Here is a 21,858-nt window from a genome sequence, read left to right on the forward strand (position 1 = left end):
GTTATGGTCTATTAATAGTTAGTACTAACTGTCATGGATGTTAGAAGAAGAATACCTGTTAACCCTCAAGATGTTAAAAATGATCCTGGACAAATTTGTGAAATCGAAACTGACCAAGATGATAGAGTTGCACTAGATAGTGATGCTGCCCAGGATGTGGAAATACACGATGAATCAGAAGACGACAAATCAAGAAAAGGGGCAAATAGTGATCTGTCAAAAACAATTCCAAGTGGTACAAACAAAACCCCAGATTTTCTTCTAGTTTATCTATCAGTATTGCCATTAAGATGGCAAAATTGGGTGATTCGTGGAATATTCACACTGCTAATGTCTCTGTTCTTCGCTTTTGTTGTTTATTTAGGACCTCTTGCGCTTATGATTACGACACTGTGTGTACAAGTCAAATGTTTTGCTGAAATTATTAATATTGGATATGCTGTGTATCGTATTCATTCATTACCATGGTTCCGATCCCTGTCTTGGTACTTTCTCATTGCTTCAAATTACTTCTTTTATGGCGAAAATCTAGTGGATTATTTTGGTATTGCTGCTAATCGTACTGAGCCACTCAGGGTCTTGGTCAAATACCATCGCTTCATTTCTTTCAGCCTCTATATAATTGGATTTGTTTGGTTTGTCCTCTCCTTAGTAAAAAAGTATTACATGAAGCAGTTTTCACTTTTTGCCTGGACACATATTGCTCTCCTTATTGTCGTGACCCAAAGCTATTTCATCATCCAAAATATTTTTGAAGGACTCATCTGGTTTATTGTCCCCGTGTCCATGGTCATCATCAATGATGTTTGTGCTTATATGGTTGGATTTTTCATTGGAAGGACTCCTCTTATAAGACTCTCACCCAAGAAGACCTGGGAGGGCTACATTGGCGGTGGTTTTTTTACCGTCATTTTTGGTTGCTTGATATCCCATCTTTTATGTCGGTATGATTATTTTGTTTGCCCAGTCGTATTTGACGAAGATCTAGGAAGGATGTCTACGGCTTGTGAGCGTTCGTACTTGTTTCGATTGGAGGACTACACTCTGCCTTTGTTTCTCAGTGGAATTATGAAAATGCGATTTTACCCGGTGATACGAACCTACCCATTTGTTATCCACTCCTTCTATTTTGCTCTCTTCAGCAGTATCATAGGACCGTTCGGTGGACTTTTCGCCAGTGGCTTTAAAAGGGCTTTTAAAATTAAGGACTTCGGTGACTTTATTCCCGGTCATGGTGGAATAATGGATCGTTTTGACTGTCAGTACTTGATGGCGACATTTGTTAAAGTGTATATATCCAGTTTCATAAGATCTCCTTCTCCTCAACATTTCTATTCGCAGCTTTTGAAATTACCTACTGAACATCAGTTAGTGATCTACAAAGCCTTACAGGAATCACTAGAGAGAGAAGGTTATAGAGTATTTGTGAAGTTGTAGTGGATATGAAAATATGTTTGGTTTATTTGTTGTTGTTTTTTTATGCGATCAGTTGACTATAAACAGCATTTCGTAATTTTTAATGCCAAAGACAAATGATCACTGGTATTTTATTTCTTGGAAGCTTCTAAGCAAAAACTGGATTAAAATGATTTTATCATCTTCCTGGTCTTTGGTCAATGTATTCCTTTCAAAAATAATATAAGTTTGCTTAGATTAACTATGAAAGCTTCAGCTGTCGGGTAATCAAATAGTTCGTGGTAACGAACTGTAGTAAGGAGCGACCCGGCTCAATAGTAACCAAAACTCTAAAAAATTGAATTTTGATATCAATAGCTACACCAAAAGAATCGCATTTTAATGCTGATTTTAAATATATAAGTTTCATCAAGTTAGTCTTACCCATCAAAAGTTACGAGCCTGAAAAAATTTGCCTTATTTAAGAAAATAGGGGGAAACACCCCCTAAAAGTTATAGAATCTTAACGAAAATCACACCATCAGATTCAGCGTATCAGAGAACCCTAATGTAAAAGTTTCAAGCTCTTATCTACAAAAATGTGGAATTTTGTATTTTTTGCCAGAAGACAAATCACGGGTGCGTGTTTAATATTTACTACAAGGGCCAAGAAGAACTTTGTTTCCTGAAAAAGAAAGAGAAAGTCTTAATATTGCTTATTCATGCATTTTAAGTTAAACATTTGGCCTGTTCCCGCCTCGATTTCTAGTTAAAAACGAAGAATTTTTTTCGGAATATTTCCTCGATGACAAGCAACCACTGGTGGGCACTGGAACAACACAGAGGGCTGTTTAAGGGTCCAATTGAAGGCTACTTTTTACATTAATCTCCCTATTATAGATTCTACTAAATAACACCATCCTGAAGTGTCATAGGGATTCTAAAAAGGTACTTTCTTCATGGTTCACACGCTTTAGATTAATTTCGAAGACAAGAGGTAGTCTTCGAAATTTATCTAAAGCGTTGAATTCAGACTAAGCTGAAATTCTTCATTGGGAAACTTTAGACGAGAGAAACTGTCAGTTTAGAGAGGGGGAGGTGATTTCTTGAAAATATTTTCCACCCAGGATGAATTCCCCCATTATCTTAAAAAAGATCAGAAATTCAATAAAACAAGCCTTTCTTCGAATGAAAGTATGCTAAGGAGTATTTTCCAGGTGGAATCCTAAGCAAGACATTTACTGGGAAGAATTCACGGCTAGGATGGAATTGTCCAAAGACAGTTCCCCGGTGGAAGAATTTTACGTGGGAAGAATTTCTTATATAGAAATTTTTCATGGGAAGATTTACCACATAGGGGTAGATTTCCTTGGTTTGTTTAAAAAACGATCAGAAATTAAATAAAGTAAACAAGTTTTTTCTGCTAAAAGTAAAGAATCATATTAAAACTTAACACCAACAGAAATTTCTTCTTTTTTTGTATTAATACTAAAATTAATTATTAACTAAACTAATTATTATATACTAAAAACTAATACTAAAAACTAATTAATACTAAAACTAAACTAATTAATACTAAAACTAATTATTAAAACTAAAAATTAATACTAAAAAAAGAATACCAACTTCAAAAAAGAAATCCAATTTAAAAAAAATTTGCCTGGACACTGTCAAGACAGTTGCAGTATTTTTTACGATAAGATGCCAAGATCAAGACGACAGATGACGGCAGAAGCATGTATCCTTTCTGGGGAAAAAATTTCTTATTATATTGGCTTCAGATATCGCGTTATGGGTACTCAGAGTCAGAGTTTGTTGATTTTTGAAGTAAAATCAAGTTGCTGGTATCAAGCCATGGCTAATTGGAGATAAGGCCAAGACAGATTGTCTGAGTGAGAGGCAAAACTGGCATAGCCCTTTTTTGGATTGCATAAAAATGATGCAATTTTCACTTGTTGATAGAATTTTAAGGCATATTTTAATTGGGATTTCCCTCCTTGAATGTTGTTTTCCTTGTTTTGTTATAATTATGCTAACTTACGTATGTTCTAGTTAGATACATAAAAAAATTCAACTTAGAGTATATAAAATTCAACTAAAAGATTCGAAATTATTCTGTATATGAGGGGGTTTACCCCCCTTCCTAATATTCCAATTTTTTCCAGGGTAAACTTTTTCTGGAAAGTTGACACTCAAAAACTTCCCTCTCCACCGAAAATTTCTGCCGTAATAAATTTAACCAAGAAGAATATCCCCTCACCCCAAAAAATGTCCGTACACATCCTATTAGTAAATACTATAAGTGAGCAATGGTGCATTTTGGAAATTACAGTGTCATGTTATCACCAAAGACATAGTTGCTAGAAACTTCAACTATGTTGAATAAATTACTATCTCAAAATTTGGATGGGGCAACTTTGGGAGAAAGGGGCGTGGCAGGGGGCTAAATGCCCTTTCCCGCCGCTTAAAAAGAGTTGTAGAGCTTTTCATTTTCTATCAAATAATCCCTCTAAATCTTTGAAGTTCAATGGTTTGATACAATCACCCCTAGAAAAAAACGAATCCATGATCTTTCTTTTGGTAAAAAAGAATATAAGATTCCACATTTGTGTATATGGGAGCTTGAAACCTCTACAGAAGATCTTTTGATTTGCAAATCTGACGCTGTGATTTTCATTAGGATTCCTTGACGTTTTGAGGGTGTTTTGGCCCTTTTCCAAAAATATAGCAATTTCTTTTTTACCCGTAACCTTTGATGGGTAACATTAAACTTAATGAGCTTTATATATTCTGAATCAGCATAAAAGTTCAGTTCATTTGATAGCTATTAAAATTCTATTTCATACTGTTTTAGTTACTATTGAGGCGCGTCGCTCCGTACTTATATTTCGTAACCGGAAACTGTTTGTTAAACTTTGATTATAAGCTCATAAAAATATACATATGAAATCACTGTAAAAATCTGATTCTTTGGTTTAAAAATTAAATAAAAAAACTTGTTTTTTTAACTGAAAGTAAGGAGCGACATTAAAATTTAAAACGAACAGAAATTACTCCGTATATGAAATGGGTTGTCCTCTCCACAATCCCTCGCTCTTTACGCTAAGGTTTTTAATTGTTTTAAAAAGTAGAATTGTGGCAAAGAGTCAAACTTTAGTGTAAAGAGCGAGGGATTGCGGAGGGGACAACCCATTTCATATATGGAGTAATTTCTGTTCGTTTTAAGTTTTAATGTCGCTCCTTACTTTCAGTTAAAAAAAACTAGTTTTTTTTATTTAATTTCTGAAAGCTTTTGAATTAATGTATGTTTGATTTTGGCTCTCCGCACATAAATTATTAAAATGAAATTTGCTTATTAATTCTTTTTTTGGCTAAATGGTTTTCTCTTAGTTTTGATCAGACGATTTTGAGAAATAAGGGGTGGGGAAGGAGGCTTAGTTGCCCTCCAATTTTTCGGTTGCTTAAAAAGGTAAGTTGAACTTTTAATTTTTAACGAACGTTTTTATTAGTAAAAAATATACGTAACTTAAGAATTAACTTGCGTAACAAACTTTTATATTCTTATATTTTCATTATGTACACGAGGGGGTTTGTGCCCTCGTTAATACCTCGTTCTTTACACTAAATCGTAAGTTTTGTCCTAATTCTTTAAGAATAACCCTGAATCAGAAAGGCCGTAGAATAAATAATTGAAATTATTAAAAATAATTAGAGCGAGTATTTTTATAAAAATAATTATATTATTATAAAAAATAATAGAGCGAGGTATTTATCTCCTTCTAAATACGTCGCTCTTTATACTAAATTATTTTTAGAACCCCTCATATGCGTAATAATCTCTGGTCGTTTCAAGTTTCAGTGCTACTCCTTACTTTCAATTGAAAAAATGTTTTCATGTTTATTTTTTCATTGTTTTTTTTTATAGTAATGCTAGAAAATCCTGCGCCCTTTTCATTGAATTTTTCTTCCCCTTTGACATATTCCTCCAAGGAATGATCCTACCACATGGCCCCCTCCCCTCAACTCCACCCCCCAAACCAAAAAAATTCCCCTGAAAACGTCTGTTCACTTCCCAGTAACTATTACTGTATGTACACTGGTCAAAGTTTGTAACTTGCAGCCCCTCCCTTGGGGATTGTGGAGGTAAAGTCATTCCAAAAGAATTAGTTATTATGGTTTTCGACTATGCGGAACAAAATGGCTATCTCAAAATTTTGATCCGTTGACTTTGGGAAAAAAATTAGCGTGGGCGGGGGCCTAGGTGCCCTCCTTTGTTTTGGTCACTTAAAAAGGGCACTAGAACTTTTCATTTCCATTAGAATGAGCCCTATTGCGACATTCTAGGACCACTTGGTCGATAGGATGACCCCTGGGGAACAGAAAAAAAAAAAAAATAAACACGCACCCGTGATTTGTCTTCTGGCAAAAAATACGAAATTCCACATTTATATAGATAGGAGCTTGAAATTTTTGCTATAGGGTTCTCTGATACGCCGAATGCGATGGTGTGATTCTATGACTTTTAGGGGTGTGTTTCCCCCTATTTTCCAAAATGAGGCAAATTTTCTCAGGCTTGTAACTTTTGACGACAAAGACTAAATTTGATGAAACTTATATATTTAAAATCAGCATGAAAATTTGATTCTTTTGATGTATCTTTTAGGATCAAAATTCCGTTTTTTAGAGTTTCGTTTACTATTGAGCCGGGTCGCTCCCTACTACAGTTTGTTCCCACGAACTGTTTGATTCTATATAAATTTAGGTTCTTGTACTTTCTTCATTAACAAGGATTTCTCCTTGCTTAAAATTATTAATTAAAAATCGGTGGAAAACTGGAAAGAAGTCATTTTGTCAAAAGTTAGAACTCGGATTTACTCTGTTAGGGAGAAAAACTTATTGGTCGACATCCAACCGTAAGGATGCACATAATTTCTTTTCAATTTGCCATTATTTTTCCATAACTGTGACCACTTTCCCATGGCTTTCTCAAAATTACTTATCGTCTCTAATTTATAGGGACCTGCGACCTATGGAGTAATTCCGTCAATATCTTAGGGGAGGGGCAAAATTGGAGCAAAGTTGTCAGTGCAAATGGAAAAATGAGCTATGCAGTACCAAAGAACGACATTCACCGAGCATTAGTTGTTGAATTTGAGTCGAAATTCGTTGTTTTATCCAATGATTTAACAACAAGAACGAGTATGAAAAAGAAAAAAGATTAAATAGTCTCATGTTCAATGGGGTTAAATAACCTCCCAATAGTGACTTGACTTAAGAACAAGAACGAGTATCAACAAGAAACGAGATTCAATAGTCTCACGTTCAATCGGGTTAAAGAAACTCCCAATAGTGACTTGATGTCAGAAGTTCTAGAAATATTGACAAATAAATAGAGCTTTATTTTTGTGTCGGAAAAGCTGACGAAACGAAGACGTGATGTTATGAACTTAGCATGGGATAAATATTGGAATCTATCAGTATTGCAATCAAGTTTTTATGAATTTATTTTTCAATTACTCGTTGCTATTCTGTTCTCATTGAAAGCGAAAGTTCTTAAGCCAAATCATAACAACTGTAATAACCGGCTTGGATACGGAATTGTTATACAAAATTATTATGGTTAGGCATGGTGAAACAGCTTGGAACAAAGAAAACAAACGATGCGGCTGGTTTGATGCTCCCACGAGTTAAAAAGGGATTCAGGAAGCCCATGCTGCTGATCAGACTTTGAAGAGAAAAAGGCTACCAATTTGATAATGCTCATACATCAGTTTTGACTAGAGTTCAACATACCTTGAAAGTCATTCTTGAAAAAATTGAGCAGTCTAGCCTTCCCGTTGAGAAGACTTGGCGACTAAGAGGTATTGTCAAACATTTGGATAAACTGTCTGATGAAGCTATTATGGGAATAAACTTGCCAAATAGAATACCTTTCGTTGATGAAATTGATGAATATTTGAAACCGATTAAATGTATGCAATTCCTTGGTGATTAAGAAACTGTGTACAAAGCTATGGAAGATGTTACTAATAAAGGAAAACCCAAATGAGCAAGAATCATACAAATCTTTCAACTGTTATGGTCTATTAATAGTTAGTACTAGCTGTCATGGATGTTAGAAGAAGAATACCTGTTAAACCTCAAGATGTTAAAAATGATCCTGGACAAATTTGTGAAATCGAAACTGACCAAGATGATAGCGTTGCACTAGATAGTGATGCTCCCCAGGATGTGGAAATACACGGTGAATCAGAAGACGACAAATCAAGAAAAGGGGCAAATAGTGATCTGTCAAAAAAAATTCCAAGTGTTACAAACAAAATCCCAGATTTTCTTCTAGTTTATCTATCAGTATTGCAATCAAGTTCTTATGAATTTATTTTTCAATTACTCGTTGCTATTCTGTTCTCATTGAAAGTGAAAGTTCTTAACCCAAATCAAAACAATTGTAATAACCGGCTTGGATACGGAATTGTTATACAAAATTATTATGGTTAGGTACAGTGAAACAGCTTGGAACAAAGACAACAAACTTTTCGGCTGGTTTGATGCTCCCTCGAGTAAAAAGGGATTCAGAAAGCCCATGCTGCTGATCAGACTTTGAAGAGAAAAGGCTACCAATTTAATGCTGCTTATACATCAGTTTTGACTAGAGCTCAACATACCTTGAAAGTCATTCTTGAAGAAATTGATCTGTCACAAACAATTCCAAGTGGTACAAAATCCCAGATTTCCTTCTAGTTTATCTATCAGTATTGCAATCAAGTTCTTATGAATTTATTTTTCAATTACTCGATGCTATTCTGTTATCATTGAAAGTGAAAGTTCTTAAGCCAAATCCTAACAATTGTAATAACCGGCTTGGATACGGAATTGTTATACAAAATTATTATGGTTAAGCATAGTGAAACAGCTTGGAACAAAGAAAACAAACTTTGCGGCTGGTTTGATGCTCCCTGGAGTAAAAAAGGGATTCAGGAAGCCCATGCTGCTGATCAGACTTTGAAGAGAAAAGGCTACCAATTTGATACTGCTCTTACATCAGTTTTGACTAGAGCTCAGCATACCTTGAAAGTCATTCTTGAAGAAATTGAGCAGTCTAGCCTTCCCGTTGAGAAGACTTGGCGACTAAAATGGCGACTAAGAGGTATTGTCAAACATTTGGATAAACTGTCTGATGAAGCTATTATGGGAATAAACTTGCTAAATAGAATACCTTTCGTTTATTAACTTGATGACAATTTGAAACCGATTAAATGTATGCAATTCCTTGGCGATTAAGAAACTGTATACAAAGCTATGGAAGATGTTACTAATAAAGGAAAACCCAAAAGAGCAAGAATCATACAAATCTTTTAACTGTTATGGTCTATTAATAGTTAGTACTAGCTGTCATGGATGTTAGAAGAAGAATACCTGTTAAACCTCAAGATGTTAAAAATGATCCTGGACAAATTTGTGATATCGAAACTGACCAAGATCATAGAGTTGCCTTAGATAGTGATGCTGCCCAGGATGTGGAAATACACGATGAATCAGAAGACGACAAATCAAGAAAAGGGGCAAATAGTGATCTGTCAAAACAATTCCAAGTGGTGCAAACAAAATCCCGGATTTTCTTCTAGTTTATCTATCAGTATTGCAATCATGTTTTTATGAATTTATTTTTCAAGTACTCGTTGCTATTCTGTTCTCATTGAAAGTGAAAGTTCTTAAGCCAAATCATAACAATTGTAATAACCGGCTTGGATACTACTTACTTACTTGTACTTGGTGTCACGTTCGAGCCTTGTCCAGGCCCATCGTGGCATCCAGAATTGGTCGACATGCGTCTCTCCATTGCTCTCTTTCAAGTGCGATTGGCTCGATCAACTGGATCCATTGTCCATTCCATCGGTGCCCGTGCTTCTTGAAACCTCCCATTGGCTCGAGGTCGGCTCTAACTGTTGATAACCATGTCTTTTTTTGTCCTCCAGGCTTCCTCTTCCAGTGCGCAAGGGGTTGGCATTTCAAGCACTGTTTGCTGAAAGAGTCATCCGGTCGGCGCAGTGTATGCCCGAACCATCGTAGGCGTCTCGCTTTGACAACATCAGAGACAAGTGGTATATCACCACATCTTCTTCTGATGACATCGTTACGGACGCGGTCAGAGAGACGCAGGCCAAGAATACAGCGAAGACACTTGTGGTGGAAGACATTCAGGTTATTAGCTTCCCCAGCTCTGAGGGGCCACGTTTCGCAACCATAAAGAAGCACAGAGAGGACCAAAGCGTTATATATCCGGAGCTTTGTTCGAAGGGAGATTTCATTTCGTAGCCAGAGGCACTTCCGAAGCTGGATGAATGCTGCCCAGGCTGCGGAGATGCGGCTTTGTATTTCGCTTAGAGCTTCGCTCTTGGGATTTATTAGGGAACCTAGATATTTGAAATTCTGGACGTCCTCGATTGGGATGCCATTCAATGTGATTGGAGTTTCATCTAGCCCAGAGGTGCGCATCGATCTTGTTTTCGATTGTAGCAAGGGATCTAGCAGCAATGTCGTCTATCATGAGCTGTGCTTCTATTATCGACTCAGCCAAGATATCCACATCATCAGTGTAATCAAGGTCTGTTATTGATAGTGCTGGACTGATTGTCACACCTTTGTATTTGTCAAGAGTCTTCATGATCTGGTCAATGACAAAGTTAAATAAAATAGGCGATAAGGCACAACCCTGTCGCACTCCTTTGTCAATTGATATTTCTTTTGAGATTTCTCCGTCAGCTCTTATAAATGCCCTCGTTCCCACGTAATACGCCTTAATTAAACGGACTATCTTTTCGGGCACTCCATCATCCCTCATTGCATCCCAGATTGCAATTCTCTTTACCGAGTCAAAAGCCGTTACAAAGTCGATAAAGACTTGTATTGTTTCCTGCTGGTGTATAAGGCGGTGTTCCAGGATCTGTCTCAGGCTAAGAATATGATCGCAACATCCCATACCAGGTCTGAATCCTGCTTGATTTGGCCTCGTCCGATCATTTCTAATATTTCTGAACCTATTTAATACTATTATTGTGAAAACTTTTGCAGAAATGGGTATCAGGGAAATTCCTCTATAATTTTTACAATCGGCTCGATCCCCTTTCTTAAATACAGGAATTATTATAGAGGTCCTCCACTCTTCAGGAATGTATTCGTTGACCCAGACATCCGTGAGTAAGTTGTGGAGCTCGTCGATAGCCGCTTCTGGAAGGGCCTTGAGAAGTTCAGCTGGTAATTCGTCAATGCCAGGGCTTTTATTATTTTTTAATAGTTTTACGGCATGAATAATTTCTTCTCTGCTTGGAGGGGCGATATTGCAATCCTTATACACGAATGGTGACTCAGAACTGCTGTGGGATGGAATGGGTTGGCTGTGGTCATTTTCTGATGGGTGAAGAAGCTCCTGGAAGTGAGCACGCCATCGTTCGATGCGATCTTCTTTGCTCGTGAGAAGCTTGTTGTCCTTACTAAGTAGCGTGGGGGTAGATCTTTGCTTCTTTTTCCCGGTTGATTCTCCTAGGAGCTGGTAGAGTTTCCGTGAATCATTGCGTGCAGCAGCTTTTTCCATTTCACAGGCTACATTAGACCAATATGCTTGTTTGTCTGCCTTAGCAGATTTGTGACATTCTTGGCGGAGTGCTTTAAAAGAGGCAGAGTGTTTATCAGTAATTTGTTTCTTCCTTACAGAGAGTTCTATTGTCTTCTGAGAAATCCATCTTTTGGATTTTTTGTCCCTTACTCCGAGAATTTCTGTAGCTGCCTCTTTCACTTGATTTCGGAACTTGATCCAGCGCTTTTCTATATTTAGTGATGGTTTAAAATTATCTTGCTCGGTCATGGCACTTGTCTCGGTCTCAGAAATTGCTTGATTGGTCTTAAATTCTCGGTCATTATCTTGCAACGCCGTGAAACGGTTTGTAAGTTCGAGCATAAAGGTCTCTTTGATTTCAGGGAGTTTGAGTTTCGTTGTGTCTAGGATGCGTCTAGGTGCAGATACTTTTTTGGAGCTGAGTCTGAATCTAACTTTTGATTTTAGTAATAAATGGTCGGATCCACTTTTTGATCCAGTGTCCGCCCCTCTGTATACTCTCGAGTCTTTAATCATTGACTTCCAGCGACGAGAAACGAGTAAATAGTCAATTTGGGCGCGGGTTCGACCATCTCGGGATCTCCAAGTGTAAGTGTGGCAAGGTTTGTGTTTAAACCATGTATTAGCCACACTGAGATTATTCAGCATAGCAAACATGAGAAGTCTAACTCCGTTAATGCACCGGTCGCCCAAACCGTGGTTGCCAATGGCCCATTCAGAATCGTTTAGTCTCGTGCCAATCCTGGCATTGAAGTCACCACTGATCACGAGGATGTCCTTACGAGGAATTTTGTTCAGAGTCAGTTGGAGGTCTGCATAGAATTTGTCTTTCAAGTGGTCAGGGGCGTCACGAATAGGGGCATATACAGAAAGTATTGTCAGGTTATTACTCTGACCTTTTAAACGGGCCATCACAATTCTGTCAGACACTGCTTCATAGTCAAGGAGTCCTGATGCGATCTTGGGTGTCATGATTATTCCCACTCCTGCGAGGCCGGATCCATCCATTGGGCCAGAATTGAATAGTATGGCCTTTTTACCAGAAGGGGCTATTAGATCAAGTGTCGTTTGTCCATTTAATCTTGTCTCTGAAACACAGAGTATGTCCAGGTTATATAAATAAAATTCTTCAGCTACGAAGGCTTGCGTTAGTGAACATTTGATGGAACAGAGGTTCCAGCAGCCGATATTCAGGCTATGTCTCCTTGATAGTATGGTAGCTAGCTCACTTTTCGACGAGGTCGCCAGCCTCGACGCATCGCTTAATGCCGGGAATGCCGTAGCCAAATTCGCTCTCATATTAGACATATTCAACATAATTCTGGATGTTAAACATACCTTGAAAGTCATTCTTGAAGAAATTGAGCAGTCTAGCCTTCCCGTTGAGAAGACTTGGCGACTAAGACGTATTGTCAAACATTTGGATAAACTGTCTGATGAAGCTATTATGGGAATAAACTTGCCAAATAGAATACCTTTCGTTTATGAACTTGATGACAATTTGAAACCGATCAAATGTATGCAATTCCTTAGCGATTAAGAAACAGTGTACAAAGCTATGGAAGATTGTTCCCACGAACTGATTGATTCTATATAAATTTAGGTTCTTGTACTTTCTTCATTAACAAGGATTTCTCCTTGCTTAAAATTATTAATTAAAAATCGGTGGGAAAACTGGAAAGAAGTCATTTTGTCAAAAGTTAGAACTCGGATTTACTCTGTTAGGGAGAAAAACTTATTGGTCGACATCCAACCGTAAGGATGCACATAATTTCTTTTCAATTTGTCATTATTTTTCCATGTTTTTCCATAACTGTGACGACTTTCCCATGGCTTTCTCAAAATTACTTATCGTCTCTAATTTATAGGGACCTGTGACCTATGGAGTAATTCCGTCAATATCTTAGGGGAGGGGCAAAATTGGAACAAAGTTGTCTGTGCAAATGGAAAAATGAGCTATGCAGTACCAAAGAACGACATTTACCGAGCATTAGTTGTTGAATTCGAGTCGAAATTCGTTGTTTTATCCAATGATTTAACAACAAGAACGAGTATGAAAAAGAAAAAAGATTAAATAGTCTCATGTTCAATGGGGTTAAATAACCTCCCAATAGTGACTTGACTTAAGAACAAGAACGAGTATCAACAAGAAACGAGATTCAATAGTCTCACGTTCAATCGGGTTAAACAAACTCCCAATAGTGACTTGATGTCAGAAGCTCTAGAAATATTGACAAATAAATAGAGCTTTATTTTTGTGTCGGAAAAGCTGACGAAACGAAGAAGTGATGTTATGAACTTAGCATGGGATAAATATTGGAATCTATCAGTATTGCAATCAAGTTTTTATGAATTTATTATTCAATTGCTCGTTGCTATTCTGTTCTCATTGAAAGTGAAAGTTCTTAAGCCAAATCATAACAATTGTAATAACCGGCTTGGATACGGAATTTTTATACAAAATTATTATGGTTAGGCATGGTGAAACAGCTTGGAACAAAGAAAACAAACTTTGCGGCTGGTTTGATGCTCCCACTAGTTAAAAAGGGATTTGGAAAGCCCATGCTGCTGATCAGACTTTGAAGAGAAAAAGGCTACCAATTTGATACTGCTCATATATCAGTTTTGACTAGAGTTCAACATACCTTGAAAGTCATTCTTGAAAAAATTGAGCAGTCTAGCCTTCCCGTTGAGAAGACTTGGCGACTAAGAGGTGTTGTCAAACATTTGGATAAACTGTCTGATAAAGCTATTATGGGAATACCGTTCGTTGATGAACTTGATGAATATTTGAAACCGATTAAATGTATGCAATTCCTTGGTGATTAAGAAACTGTGTACAAAGCTATGGAAGATGTTACTAATAAAGGAAAACCCAAATGAGCAAGAATCATACAAATCTTTTAACTGTTATGGTCTATTAATAGTTAGTACTAGCAGTCATGGATGTTAGAAGAAGAATACCTGTTAAACCTCAAGATGTTAAATATGATCCTGGACAAATTTGTGAAATCGAAACTGACCAAGATGATAGAGTTGCACTAGATAGTGATGCTGCCCAGGATGTGGAAATACACGATGAATCAGAAGACGACAAATCAAGAAAAGGGGCAAATAGTGATCTGTCACAAACAATTCCAAGTGGTACAAAATCCCAGATTTCCTTCTAGTTTATCTATGAGTATTGCAATCAAGTTTTAATGAATTTATTTTTCAATTAGTCGTTGCTATTCTGTTCTCATTGAAAGTGAAAGTTCTTAAGCCAAATAATAACAATCGTAATCACCGGCTTGAATACGGAATTGTTGTACAAAATTATTATGGTTAGGCATGGTGAAACAGCTTGGAACAAAGAAAACAAACGATGCGGCTGGTTTGATGCTCCCTCGAGTGAAAAAGGGATTCAGGAAGCCGATTCTGCTGATCAGACTTTGAAGAGAAAATGCTACCAATTTGATACTGCTCATACATCAGTTTTGAGTAGAGTTCAACATACCTTGAAAATCATTCTTGAAGAAATTGAGCAGTCTAGCGTTCCCGTTGAGAAGACTTGGCGACTAAGAGGTATTGTCAAACATTTGGATAAACTGTCTGATAAAGCTATTATGGGAATAAACTTGCCAAATAGAATACCTTTGTGTATTAAGTGTTACAAACAAAATCCCGGATTTTCTTCTAGTTTATCTATCAGTATTGCAATCAAGTTTTTATGAATTTATTTTTCAACTACTTGTTGCTATTCTTTTCTCATTGAAAGTGAAAGTTCTTAAGCCAAATCATAACAATTGTAATAACCGGCTTGGATACGGAATTGTTATAAAAAATTATAATGGTTATGCATGGTGAAACAGCTTGGAACAAAGAAAACAAACTTTGCGGCTGGTTTGATGCTCCTTCGAGTAAAAAAGGGATTCAGGAAGCCCATGCTGCTGATCAGACTTTGAAGAGAAAAGGCTACCAATTTGATACTGCTCATACATCAGTTTTGACTAGAGCTCAACATACCTTGAAAGTCACTATTGAAGAAATTGAGCAGTCTAGCCTTCCCGTTGAGAAGACTTGGCGACTAAAATGGCGACTAAGAGGTATTGCCAAACATTTGGATAAACTGTCTGATGAAGCTATTATGGGAATAAACTTGCCAAATAGAATACCTTTCGTTTATGAACTTGATGACAATTTGAAACCGATTAAATGTATGCAATTCCTTGGTGATTAAGAAACTGTGTACAAAGCTATGGAAGATGTTAATAATAAAGGAAAACCCAAATGAGCAAGAATCATACAAATCTTTTAACTGTTATGGTCTATTAATAGTTAGTACTAGCTGTCATGGATGTTAGAAGAAGTATACCTGTTAAACCTCAAGATGTTAAAAATGATCCTGGACAAATTTGTGAAATCGAAACTGACCAATATCATAGAGTTGCACTAGATAGTGATGCTGCCACGGATATGGAAATCCACGATGAATCAGAAGACAACAAATCAAGAAAAGGGGCAAATAGTGATTTGTCAAAATAATTCCAAGTGGTACAAACAAAATCCCGTATTTTCTTCTAGTTTATCTATCAGTATTGCAATCAAGTTTTTATGAATTTATTTTTGAACTACTCGCTGCTATTCTGTTCTCATTGAAAGTGAAAGTTCTTAAGCCAAATCATAACAATTGTAATAAACGGCTTGGATACGGAATTGTTATAACAAATTATTATGGTTTGGCATGGTGAAATGGCTTGGAACAAAGAAAACAAACTTTGCGGCTGGTTTGATGCTCCCTCGAGTAAAAACGGGATTCAGGAAGCCCATGCTGCTGATCAGACTTAGAAGAGAAAAGGCAACCAATTTAATACTGCTCATACATCAGTTTTGACTAGAGTTCAACATATCTTGAAAGTCATTCTTGAATAAATTGAGCAGTCTAGCCTTCCCGTTGAGAAGACTTGGTGACTAAGAGGTATTTTCAAACATTTGGATAAACTGTCTAATGAAGCTATTATGGGAATAAACTTGCCAAATAGAATACCTTTCGTTTATGAACTTGATGACAATTTGAAACCGATCAAATGTATGCAATTCCTTTGCGATTAAGAAACTGTGTACAAAGCTATGGAAGATGTTACTAATAAAGGAAAACCCAAATGAGCAAGAATCATACAAATCTTTTAACTGTTATGGTCTATTAATAGTTAGTACTAGCTGTCATGGATGTTAGAAGAAGAATACCTGTTAAACCTCAAGATGTAAAAAATGATCCTGGACAAATTTGTGAATCGTAACTGACCAAGATGATAGAGTTGCACTAGATAGTGATGCTGCCCGGGATGTGGAAATACACGATGAATCAGAAGACGACAAATCAAGAAAAGGGGCAAATAGTGATCTGTCAAAAACAATTCAAAGTGGTACAAACAAAATCCCAGATTTTCTTCTAGTTTATCTATCAGTATTGCAATCAAGTTTTTATGAATTTATTTTTCAATTACTCGTTGCTATTCTGTTCTCATTGAAAGTTTTTATGCCAAATCATAACAATTGTAATAACCGGCTTGGATACGGAATTGTTTTACAAAATTATTATGGTTAGGCATGGTAAAACAGCTTGGAACAAAGAAAACAAACTTTGCGGCTGGTTCGATGCTCCCTCGAGTAAAAAAGGGATTCAGGAAGTCCATAATGCTGATCAGACTTTGAAGAGAAAAGGCTACCAGTTTGATACTGGTCATACATCAGTTTTGACTAGAGCTCAACATACTTTGAAAGTCATTCTTGAACAAATTGAGCAGTCTAGCCTTCCCGTTAAGAAGAGTTGGCGACTAAGAGGTATTGTCAAACATTTGGATAAACTGTCTGATGAAGCTACTATGGGAATAAACTTGCCAAATAGAATACCTTTCGCTTATGAACATGATGACAATTTGAAACCGATTAAATGTATGCAATTCCTTGGCGATTAAGAAACTGTTTACAAAGCTATGGAAGATATTACTAATAAAGGAAAACCCAAATGAGCAAGAATCATACAAATCTTTTAACTGTTATGATCTATTAATATTTAGTACTAGCTGTCATGGATGTTAGAAGAAGAATACCTGTTAAACCTCAAGATGTTAAAAATGATCCTGGACAAACTTGTGAAATCGAAACTGACCAGGATGATAGAGTTGCACTAAATAGTAATGCTGCCCAGGATGTGGAAATACACGATGAATCAGAAGACGACAAATCAAGAAAAGGGGCAAATAGTGATCTGTCACAAACAATTCCAAGTGGTACAAAATCCCAGATTTCCTTCTAGTTTTTCTATTAGTATTGCAATCAAGTTCTTATGAATTTATTTTTCAATTACTCGTTGCTATTCTGTTATCATTGAAAGTGAAAGTTCTTAAGCCAAATCATAACAATTGTAATAACCGGCTTGGATACGGAATTGTTATACAAAATTATTATGGTTAGGCATAGTGAAACAGCTTGGAACAAAGAAAACAAACTTTGCGGCTGGTTCGACGCTCCCTCGAGTAAAAAAGGGATTCAGGAAGCCCATGCTGCTGATCAGACTTTGAAGAGAAAAGGCTACCAATTTGATACTGCTCTTACATCAGTTTTGACTAGAGCTCAGCATACCTTGAAAGTCATTCTTGAAGAAATTGAGCAGTCTAGCCTTCCCGTTGAGAAGACTTGGCGACTAAAATGGCGACTAAGAGGTATTGTCAAACATTTGGATAAACTGTCTGATGAAGCTATTATGGGAATAAACTTGCTAAATAGAATACCTTTCGTTTATTAACTTGATGACAATTTGAAACCATATGTATGCAATTCCTTGGCGATTAAGAAACTGTATACAAAGCTATGGAAGATGTTACTAATAAAGGAAAACCCAAATGAGCAAGAATCATACAAATCTTTTAACTGTTATGGTCTATTAATAGTTAGTACTAGCTGTCATGGATGTTAGAAGAAGAATACCTGTTATACCTCAAGATGATAAAAATGATCCTGGACAAATTTGTGAAATCGATTCAGGAAGCCCATGCTGCTGATCAGACTTTGAAGAGAAAAAGGCTACCAATTTGATAATGCTCATACATCAGTTTTGACTAGAGTTCAACATACCTTGAAAGTCATTCTTGAAAAAATTGATCAGTCTAGCCTTCCCGTTGAGAAGACTTGGCGACTAAGAGGTATTGTCAAACATTTGGATAAACTGTCTGATGAAGCTATTATGGGAATAAACTTGCCAAATAGAATACCTTTCGTTGATGAAATTGATGAATATTTGAAACCGATTAAATGTATGCAATTCCTTGGTGATTAAGAAACTGTGTACAAAGCTATGGAAGATGTTACTAATAAAGGAAAACCCAAATGAGCAAGAATCATACAAATCTTTCAACTGTTATGGTCTATTAATAGTTAGTACTAGCTGTCATGGATGTTAGAAGAAGAATACCTGTTAAACCTCAAGATGTTAAAAATGATCCTGGACAAATTTGTGAAATCGAAACTGACCAAGATGATAGCGTTGCACTAGATAGTGATGCTCCCCAGGATGTGGAAATACACGGTGAATCAGAAGACGACAAATCAAGAAAAGGGGCAAATAGTGATCTGTCAAAAAAAATTCCAAGTGTTACAAACAAAATCCCAGATTTTCTTCTAGTTTATCTATCAGTATTGCAATCAAGTTCTTATGAATTTATTTTTCAATTACTCGTTGCTATTCTGTTCTCATTGAAAGTGAAAGTTCTTAACCCAAATCAAAACAATTGTAATAACCGGCTTGGATACGGAATTGTTATACAAAATTATTATGGTTAGGTACAGTGAAACAGCTTGGAACAAAGACAACAAACTTTTCGGCTGGTTTGATGCTCCCTCGAGTAAAAAGGGATTCAGAAAGCCCATGCTGCTGATCAGACTTTGAAGAGAAAAGGCTACCAATTTAATGCCGCTTATACATCAGTTTTGACTAGAGCTCAACATACCTTGAAAGTCATTCTTGAAGAAATTGAGCAGTCTAGCCTTCCCGTTGAAAACGCTTGGCGACTAAAATGGCGACTAAGAGGTATTTTCAAACATTTGGATGAAATGTCTGATGAAGCTATTATGGGAATAAACTTGCCAAATAGAATACCTTTCGTTTATGAACTTGATGACAATTTGAAACCGACTAAATGTATGCAATTCCTTGATGATTAAGAAACTGTGTACAAAGCTATGAAAGATGTTACTAATAAAGGAAAACCCAAATGAGCAAGAATCATGCAAATCTTCTAACTGTTATGGTCTATTAATATTTAGTAATAGTTGTCATGGATGTTAGAAGAAGAATACCTGTTAAACCTCATGATGTTAAAAATGATCCTGGACAAATTTGTGAAATGGAAACTGACCAAGATGATAGAGTTGCACTAGATAGTGATGCTGCCCAGGATGTGGAAATACACGATGAATCAGAGGACAACAAATCAAGAAAAGGGGCAAATAGTGATCTGTCACAAACAATTCCAAGTGGTACAAAATCCCAGATTTCCTTCTAGTTTATCTATCAGTATTGCAATCAAGTTCTTATGAATTTATTTTTCAATTACTCGTTGCTATTCTGTTATCATTGAAAGTGAAAGTTCTTAAGCCAAATCCTAACAATTGTAATAACCGGCTTGGATACGGAATTGTTATACAAAATTATTATGGTTAAGCATAGTGAAACAGCTTGGAACAAAGAAAACAAACTTTGCGGCTGGTTTGATGCTCCCTGGAGTAAAAAAGGGATTCAGGAAGCCCATGCTGCTGATCATACTTTGAAGAGAAAAGGCTACCAATTTGATACTGCTCTTACATCAGTTTTGACTAGAGCTCAGCATACCTTGAAAGTCATTCTTGAAGAAATTGAGCAGTCTAGCCTTCCCGTTGAGAAGACTTGGCGACTAAAATGGCGACTAAGAGGTATTGTCAAACATTTGGATAAACTGTCTGATGAAGCTATTATGGGAATAAACTTGCTAAATAGAATACCTTTCGTTTATTAACTTGATGACAATTTGAAACCGATTAAATGTATGCAATTCCTTGGCGATTAAGAAACTGTATACAAAGCTATGGAAGATGTTACTAATAAAGGAAAACCCAAAAGAGCAAGAATCATACAAATCTTTTAACTGTTATGGTCTATTAATAGTTAGTACTAGCTGTCATGGATGTTAGAAGAAGAATACCTGTTAAACCTCAAGATGTTAAAAATGATCCTGGACAAATTTGTGATATCGAAACTGACCAAGATCATAGAGTTGCCTTAGATAGTGATGCTGCCCAGGATGTGGAAATACACGATGAATCAGAAGACGACAAATCAAGAAAAGGGGCAAATAGTGATCTGTCAAAACAATTCCAAGTGGTGCAAACAAAATCCCGGATTTTCTTCTAGTTTATCTATCAGTATTGCAATCATGTTTTTATTAATTTTTTTTTCAAGTACTCGTTGCTATTCTGTTCTCATTGAAAGTGAAAGTTCTTAAGCCAAATCATAACAATTGTAATAACCGGCTTGGATACTACTTACTTACTTGTACTTGGTGTCACGTTCGAGCCTTGTCCAGGCCCATCGTGGCATCCAGAATTTGTCGACATGCCTCTCTCCATTGCTCTCTTTCAAGTGCGATTGGCTCGATCAACTGGATCCATTGTCCATTCCATCGGTGCCCGTGCTTCTTGAAACCTCCCATTGGCTCGAGGTCGGCTCTAACTGTTGATAACCATGTCTTTTTTTGTCCTCCAGGCTTCCTCTTCCAGTGCGCAAGGGGTTGGCATTTCAAGCACTGTTTGCTGAAAGAGTCATCCGGTCGGCGCAGTGTATGCCCGAACCATCGTAGGCGTCTCGCTTTGACAACATCAGAGACAAGTGGTATATCACCACATCTTCTTCTGATGACATCGTTACGGACGCGGTCAGAGAGACGCAGGCCAAGAATACAGCGAAGACACTTGTGGTGGAAGACATTCAGGTTATTAGCTTCCCCAGCTCTGAGGGGCCACGTTTCGCAACCATAAAGAAGCACAGAGAGGACCAAGGCGTTATATATCCGGAGCTTTGTTCGAAGGGAAATTTCATTTCGTAGCCAGAGGCACTTCCGAAGCTGGATGAATGCTGCCCAGGCTGCGGAGATGCGGCTTTGTATTTCGCTTAGAGCTTCGCCCTTGGGATTTATTAGGGAGCCTAGATATTTGAAATTCTGGACGTCCTCGATTGGGATGCCATTCAATGTGATTGGAGTTTCATCTAGCCCAGAGGTGCGCATCGATTTTGTTTTCGATTAGCAAGGGATCTAGCAGCAATGTCGTCTATCATGAGCTGTGCTTCTATTATCGACTCAGCCAAGATATCCACATCATCAGCGTAATCGAGGTCTGTTATTGATAGTGCTGGACTGATTGTCACACCTTTGTATTTGTCAAGAGTCTTAATGATCTGGTCAATGACAAAGTTAAATAAAATAGGCGATAAGGCACAACCCTGTCGCACTCCTTTGTCAATTGATATTTCTTTTGAGATTTCTCCGTCAGCTCTTATAAATGCCCTCGTTCCCACGTAATACGCCTTAATTAAACGGACTATCTTTTCGGGCACTCCATCATCCCTCATTGCATCCCAGATGGCAATTCTCTTTACCGAGTCAAAAGCCGTTACAAAGTCGATAAAGACTTGTATTGTTTCCTGCTGGTGTATAAGGCGGTGTTCCAGGATCTGTCTCAGGCTAAAAATATGATCGCAGCATCCCATACCAGGTCTGAATCCTGCTTGATTTGGCCTCGTCCGATCATTTCTAATATTTCTGAACCTATTTAATACT

The 21,858-nt window shown here is 37.0% G+C and overlaps 8 protein-coding genes across 8 annotated transcripts; all 8 read left to right on the forward strand.

Moving 5' to 3' along the window:
* Positions 1-1,437, forward strand: LOC136032431 (phosphatidate cytidylyltransferase, photoreceptor-specific-like). Its single transcript, XM_065712740.1, has one exon. The coding sequence runs from the start codon at positions 34-36 to the stop codon at positions 1,435-1,437; it is 1,404 nt and encodes a 467-aa protein (XP_065568812.1). The 5' UTR covers positions 1-33.
* Positions 1,438-8,286: 6,849 nt separating this feature from the next.
* LOC136032432 (2,3-bisphosphoglycerate-dependent phosphoglycerate mutase-like) lies at positions 8,287-8,625 on the forward strand. The gene has a single exon (XM_065712741.1). It carries the CDS (start codon positions 8,287-8,289, stop codon positions 8,623-8,625), a length of 339 nt encoding a protein of 112 aa, XP_065568813.1.
* Positions 8,626-12,959: 4,334 nt separating this feature from the next.
* On the forward strand, positions 12,960-13,837 carry LOC136032433 (uncharacterized). The gene is made up of 2 exons (XM_065712742.1): positions 12,960-13,059; positions 13,632-13,837. The coding sequence occupies exons 1-2, from the start codon at positions 12,960-12,962 to the stop codon at positions 13,835-13,837; spliced, it is 306 nt and encodes a 101-aa protein (XP_065568814.1).
* A 491-nt stretch (positions 13,838-14,328) lies between these two features.
* LOC136032434 (2,3-bisphosphoglycerate-dependent phosphoglycerate mutase-like) lies at positions 14,329-14,721 on the forward strand. Its single transcript, XM_065712743.1, has one exon. The coding sequence runs from the start codon at positions 14,329-14,331 to the stop codon at positions 14,719-14,721; it is 393 nt and encodes a 130-aa protein (XP_065568815.1).
* Positions 14,722-14,837: 116 nt separating this feature from the next.
* LOC136032435 (2,3-bisphosphoglycerate-dependent phosphoglycerate mutase-like) lies at positions 14,838-15,227 on the forward strand. The gene has a single exon (XM_065712744.1). It carries the CDS (start codon positions 14,838-14,840, stop codon positions 15,225-15,227), a length of 390 nt encoding a protein of 129 aa, XP_065568816.1.
* Positions 15,228-16,587: 1,360 nt separating this feature from the next.
* LOC136032436 (2,3-bisphosphoglycerate-dependent phosphoglycerate mutase-like) lies at positions 16,588-16,965 on the forward strand. Its single transcript, XM_065712745.1, has one exon. The coding sequence runs from the start codon at positions 16,588-16,590 to the stop codon at positions 16,963-16,965; it is 378 nt and encodes a 125-aa protein (XP_065568817.1).
* Positions 16,966-17,456: 491 nt separating this feature from the next.
* LOC136032438 (2,3-bisphosphoglycerate-dependent phosphoglycerate mutase-like) lies at positions 17,457-17,795 on the forward strand. Its single transcript, XM_065712746.1, has one exon. It carries the CDS (start codon positions 17,457-17,459, stop codon positions 17,793-17,795), a length of 339 nt encoding a protein of 112 aa, XP_065568818.1.
* Positions 17,796-19,701: 1,906 nt separating this feature from the next.
* LOC136032439 (2,3-bisphosphoglycerate-dependent phosphoglycerate mutase-like) lies at positions 19,702-20,040 on the forward strand. The gene has a single exon (XM_065712747.1). The coding sequence runs from the start codon at positions 19,702-19,704 to the stop codon at positions 20,038-20,040; it is 339 nt and encodes a 112-aa protein (XP_065568819.1).
* The last annotated feature ends 1,818 nt before the right edge of the window (positions 20,041-21,858 follow it).

Source organism: Artemia franciscana, chromosome 10 (genome assembly GCF_032884065.1).
Source record: "Artemia franciscana chromosome 10, ASM3288406v1, whole genome shotgun sequence".
In the NCBI taxonomy this organism is placed as follows: Eukaryota; Metazoa; Arthropoda; class Branchiopoda; order Anostraca; family Artemiidae; genus Artemia; species Artemia franciscana.

What these genes read in the sequence shown, in the direction of transcription:
- LOC136032431 (XM_065712740.1), top strand. Translation starts at nt 34, where the DNA reads ATGGATGTTAGAAGAAGAATACCTGTTAACCCTCAAGATGTTAAAAAT.
- LOC136032432 (XM_065712741.1), top strand. Translation starts at nt 8,287, where the DNA reads ATGGTTAAGCATAGTGAAACAGCTTGGAACAAAGAAAACAAACTTTGC.
- LOC136032433 (XM_065712742.1), top strand. Translation starts at nt 12,960, where the DNA reads ATGAGCTATGCAGTACCAAAGAACGACATTTACCGAGCATTAGTTGTT. An exon ending in TGATTTAACAACAAGAACGA is followed by an intron (nt 13,060 to 13,631) that starts GTATGAAAAAGA and finishes CTCATATATCAG; the next exon opens with TTTTGACTAGAGTTCAACAT.
- LOC136032434 (XM_065712743.1), top strand. Translation starts at nt 14,329, where the DNA reads ATGGTTAGGCATGGTGAAACAGCTTGGAACAAAGAAAACAAACGATGC.
- LOC136032435 (XM_065712744.1), top strand. Translation starts at nt 14,838, where the DNA reads ATGGTTATGCATGGTGAAACAGCTTGGAACAAAGAAAACAAACTTTGC.
- LOC136032436 (XM_065712745.1), top strand. Translation starts at nt 16,588, where the DNA reads ATGGTTAGGCATGGTAAAACAGCTTGGAACAAAGAAAACAAACTTTGC.
- LOC136032438 (XM_065712746.1), top strand. Translation starts at nt 17,457, where the DNA reads ATGGTTAGGCATAGTGAAACAGCTTGGAACAAAGAAAACAAACTTTGC.
- LOC136032439 (XM_065712747.1), top strand. Translation starts at nt 19,702, where the DNA reads ATGGTTAAGCATAGTGAAACAGCTTGGAACAAAGAAAACAAACTTTGC.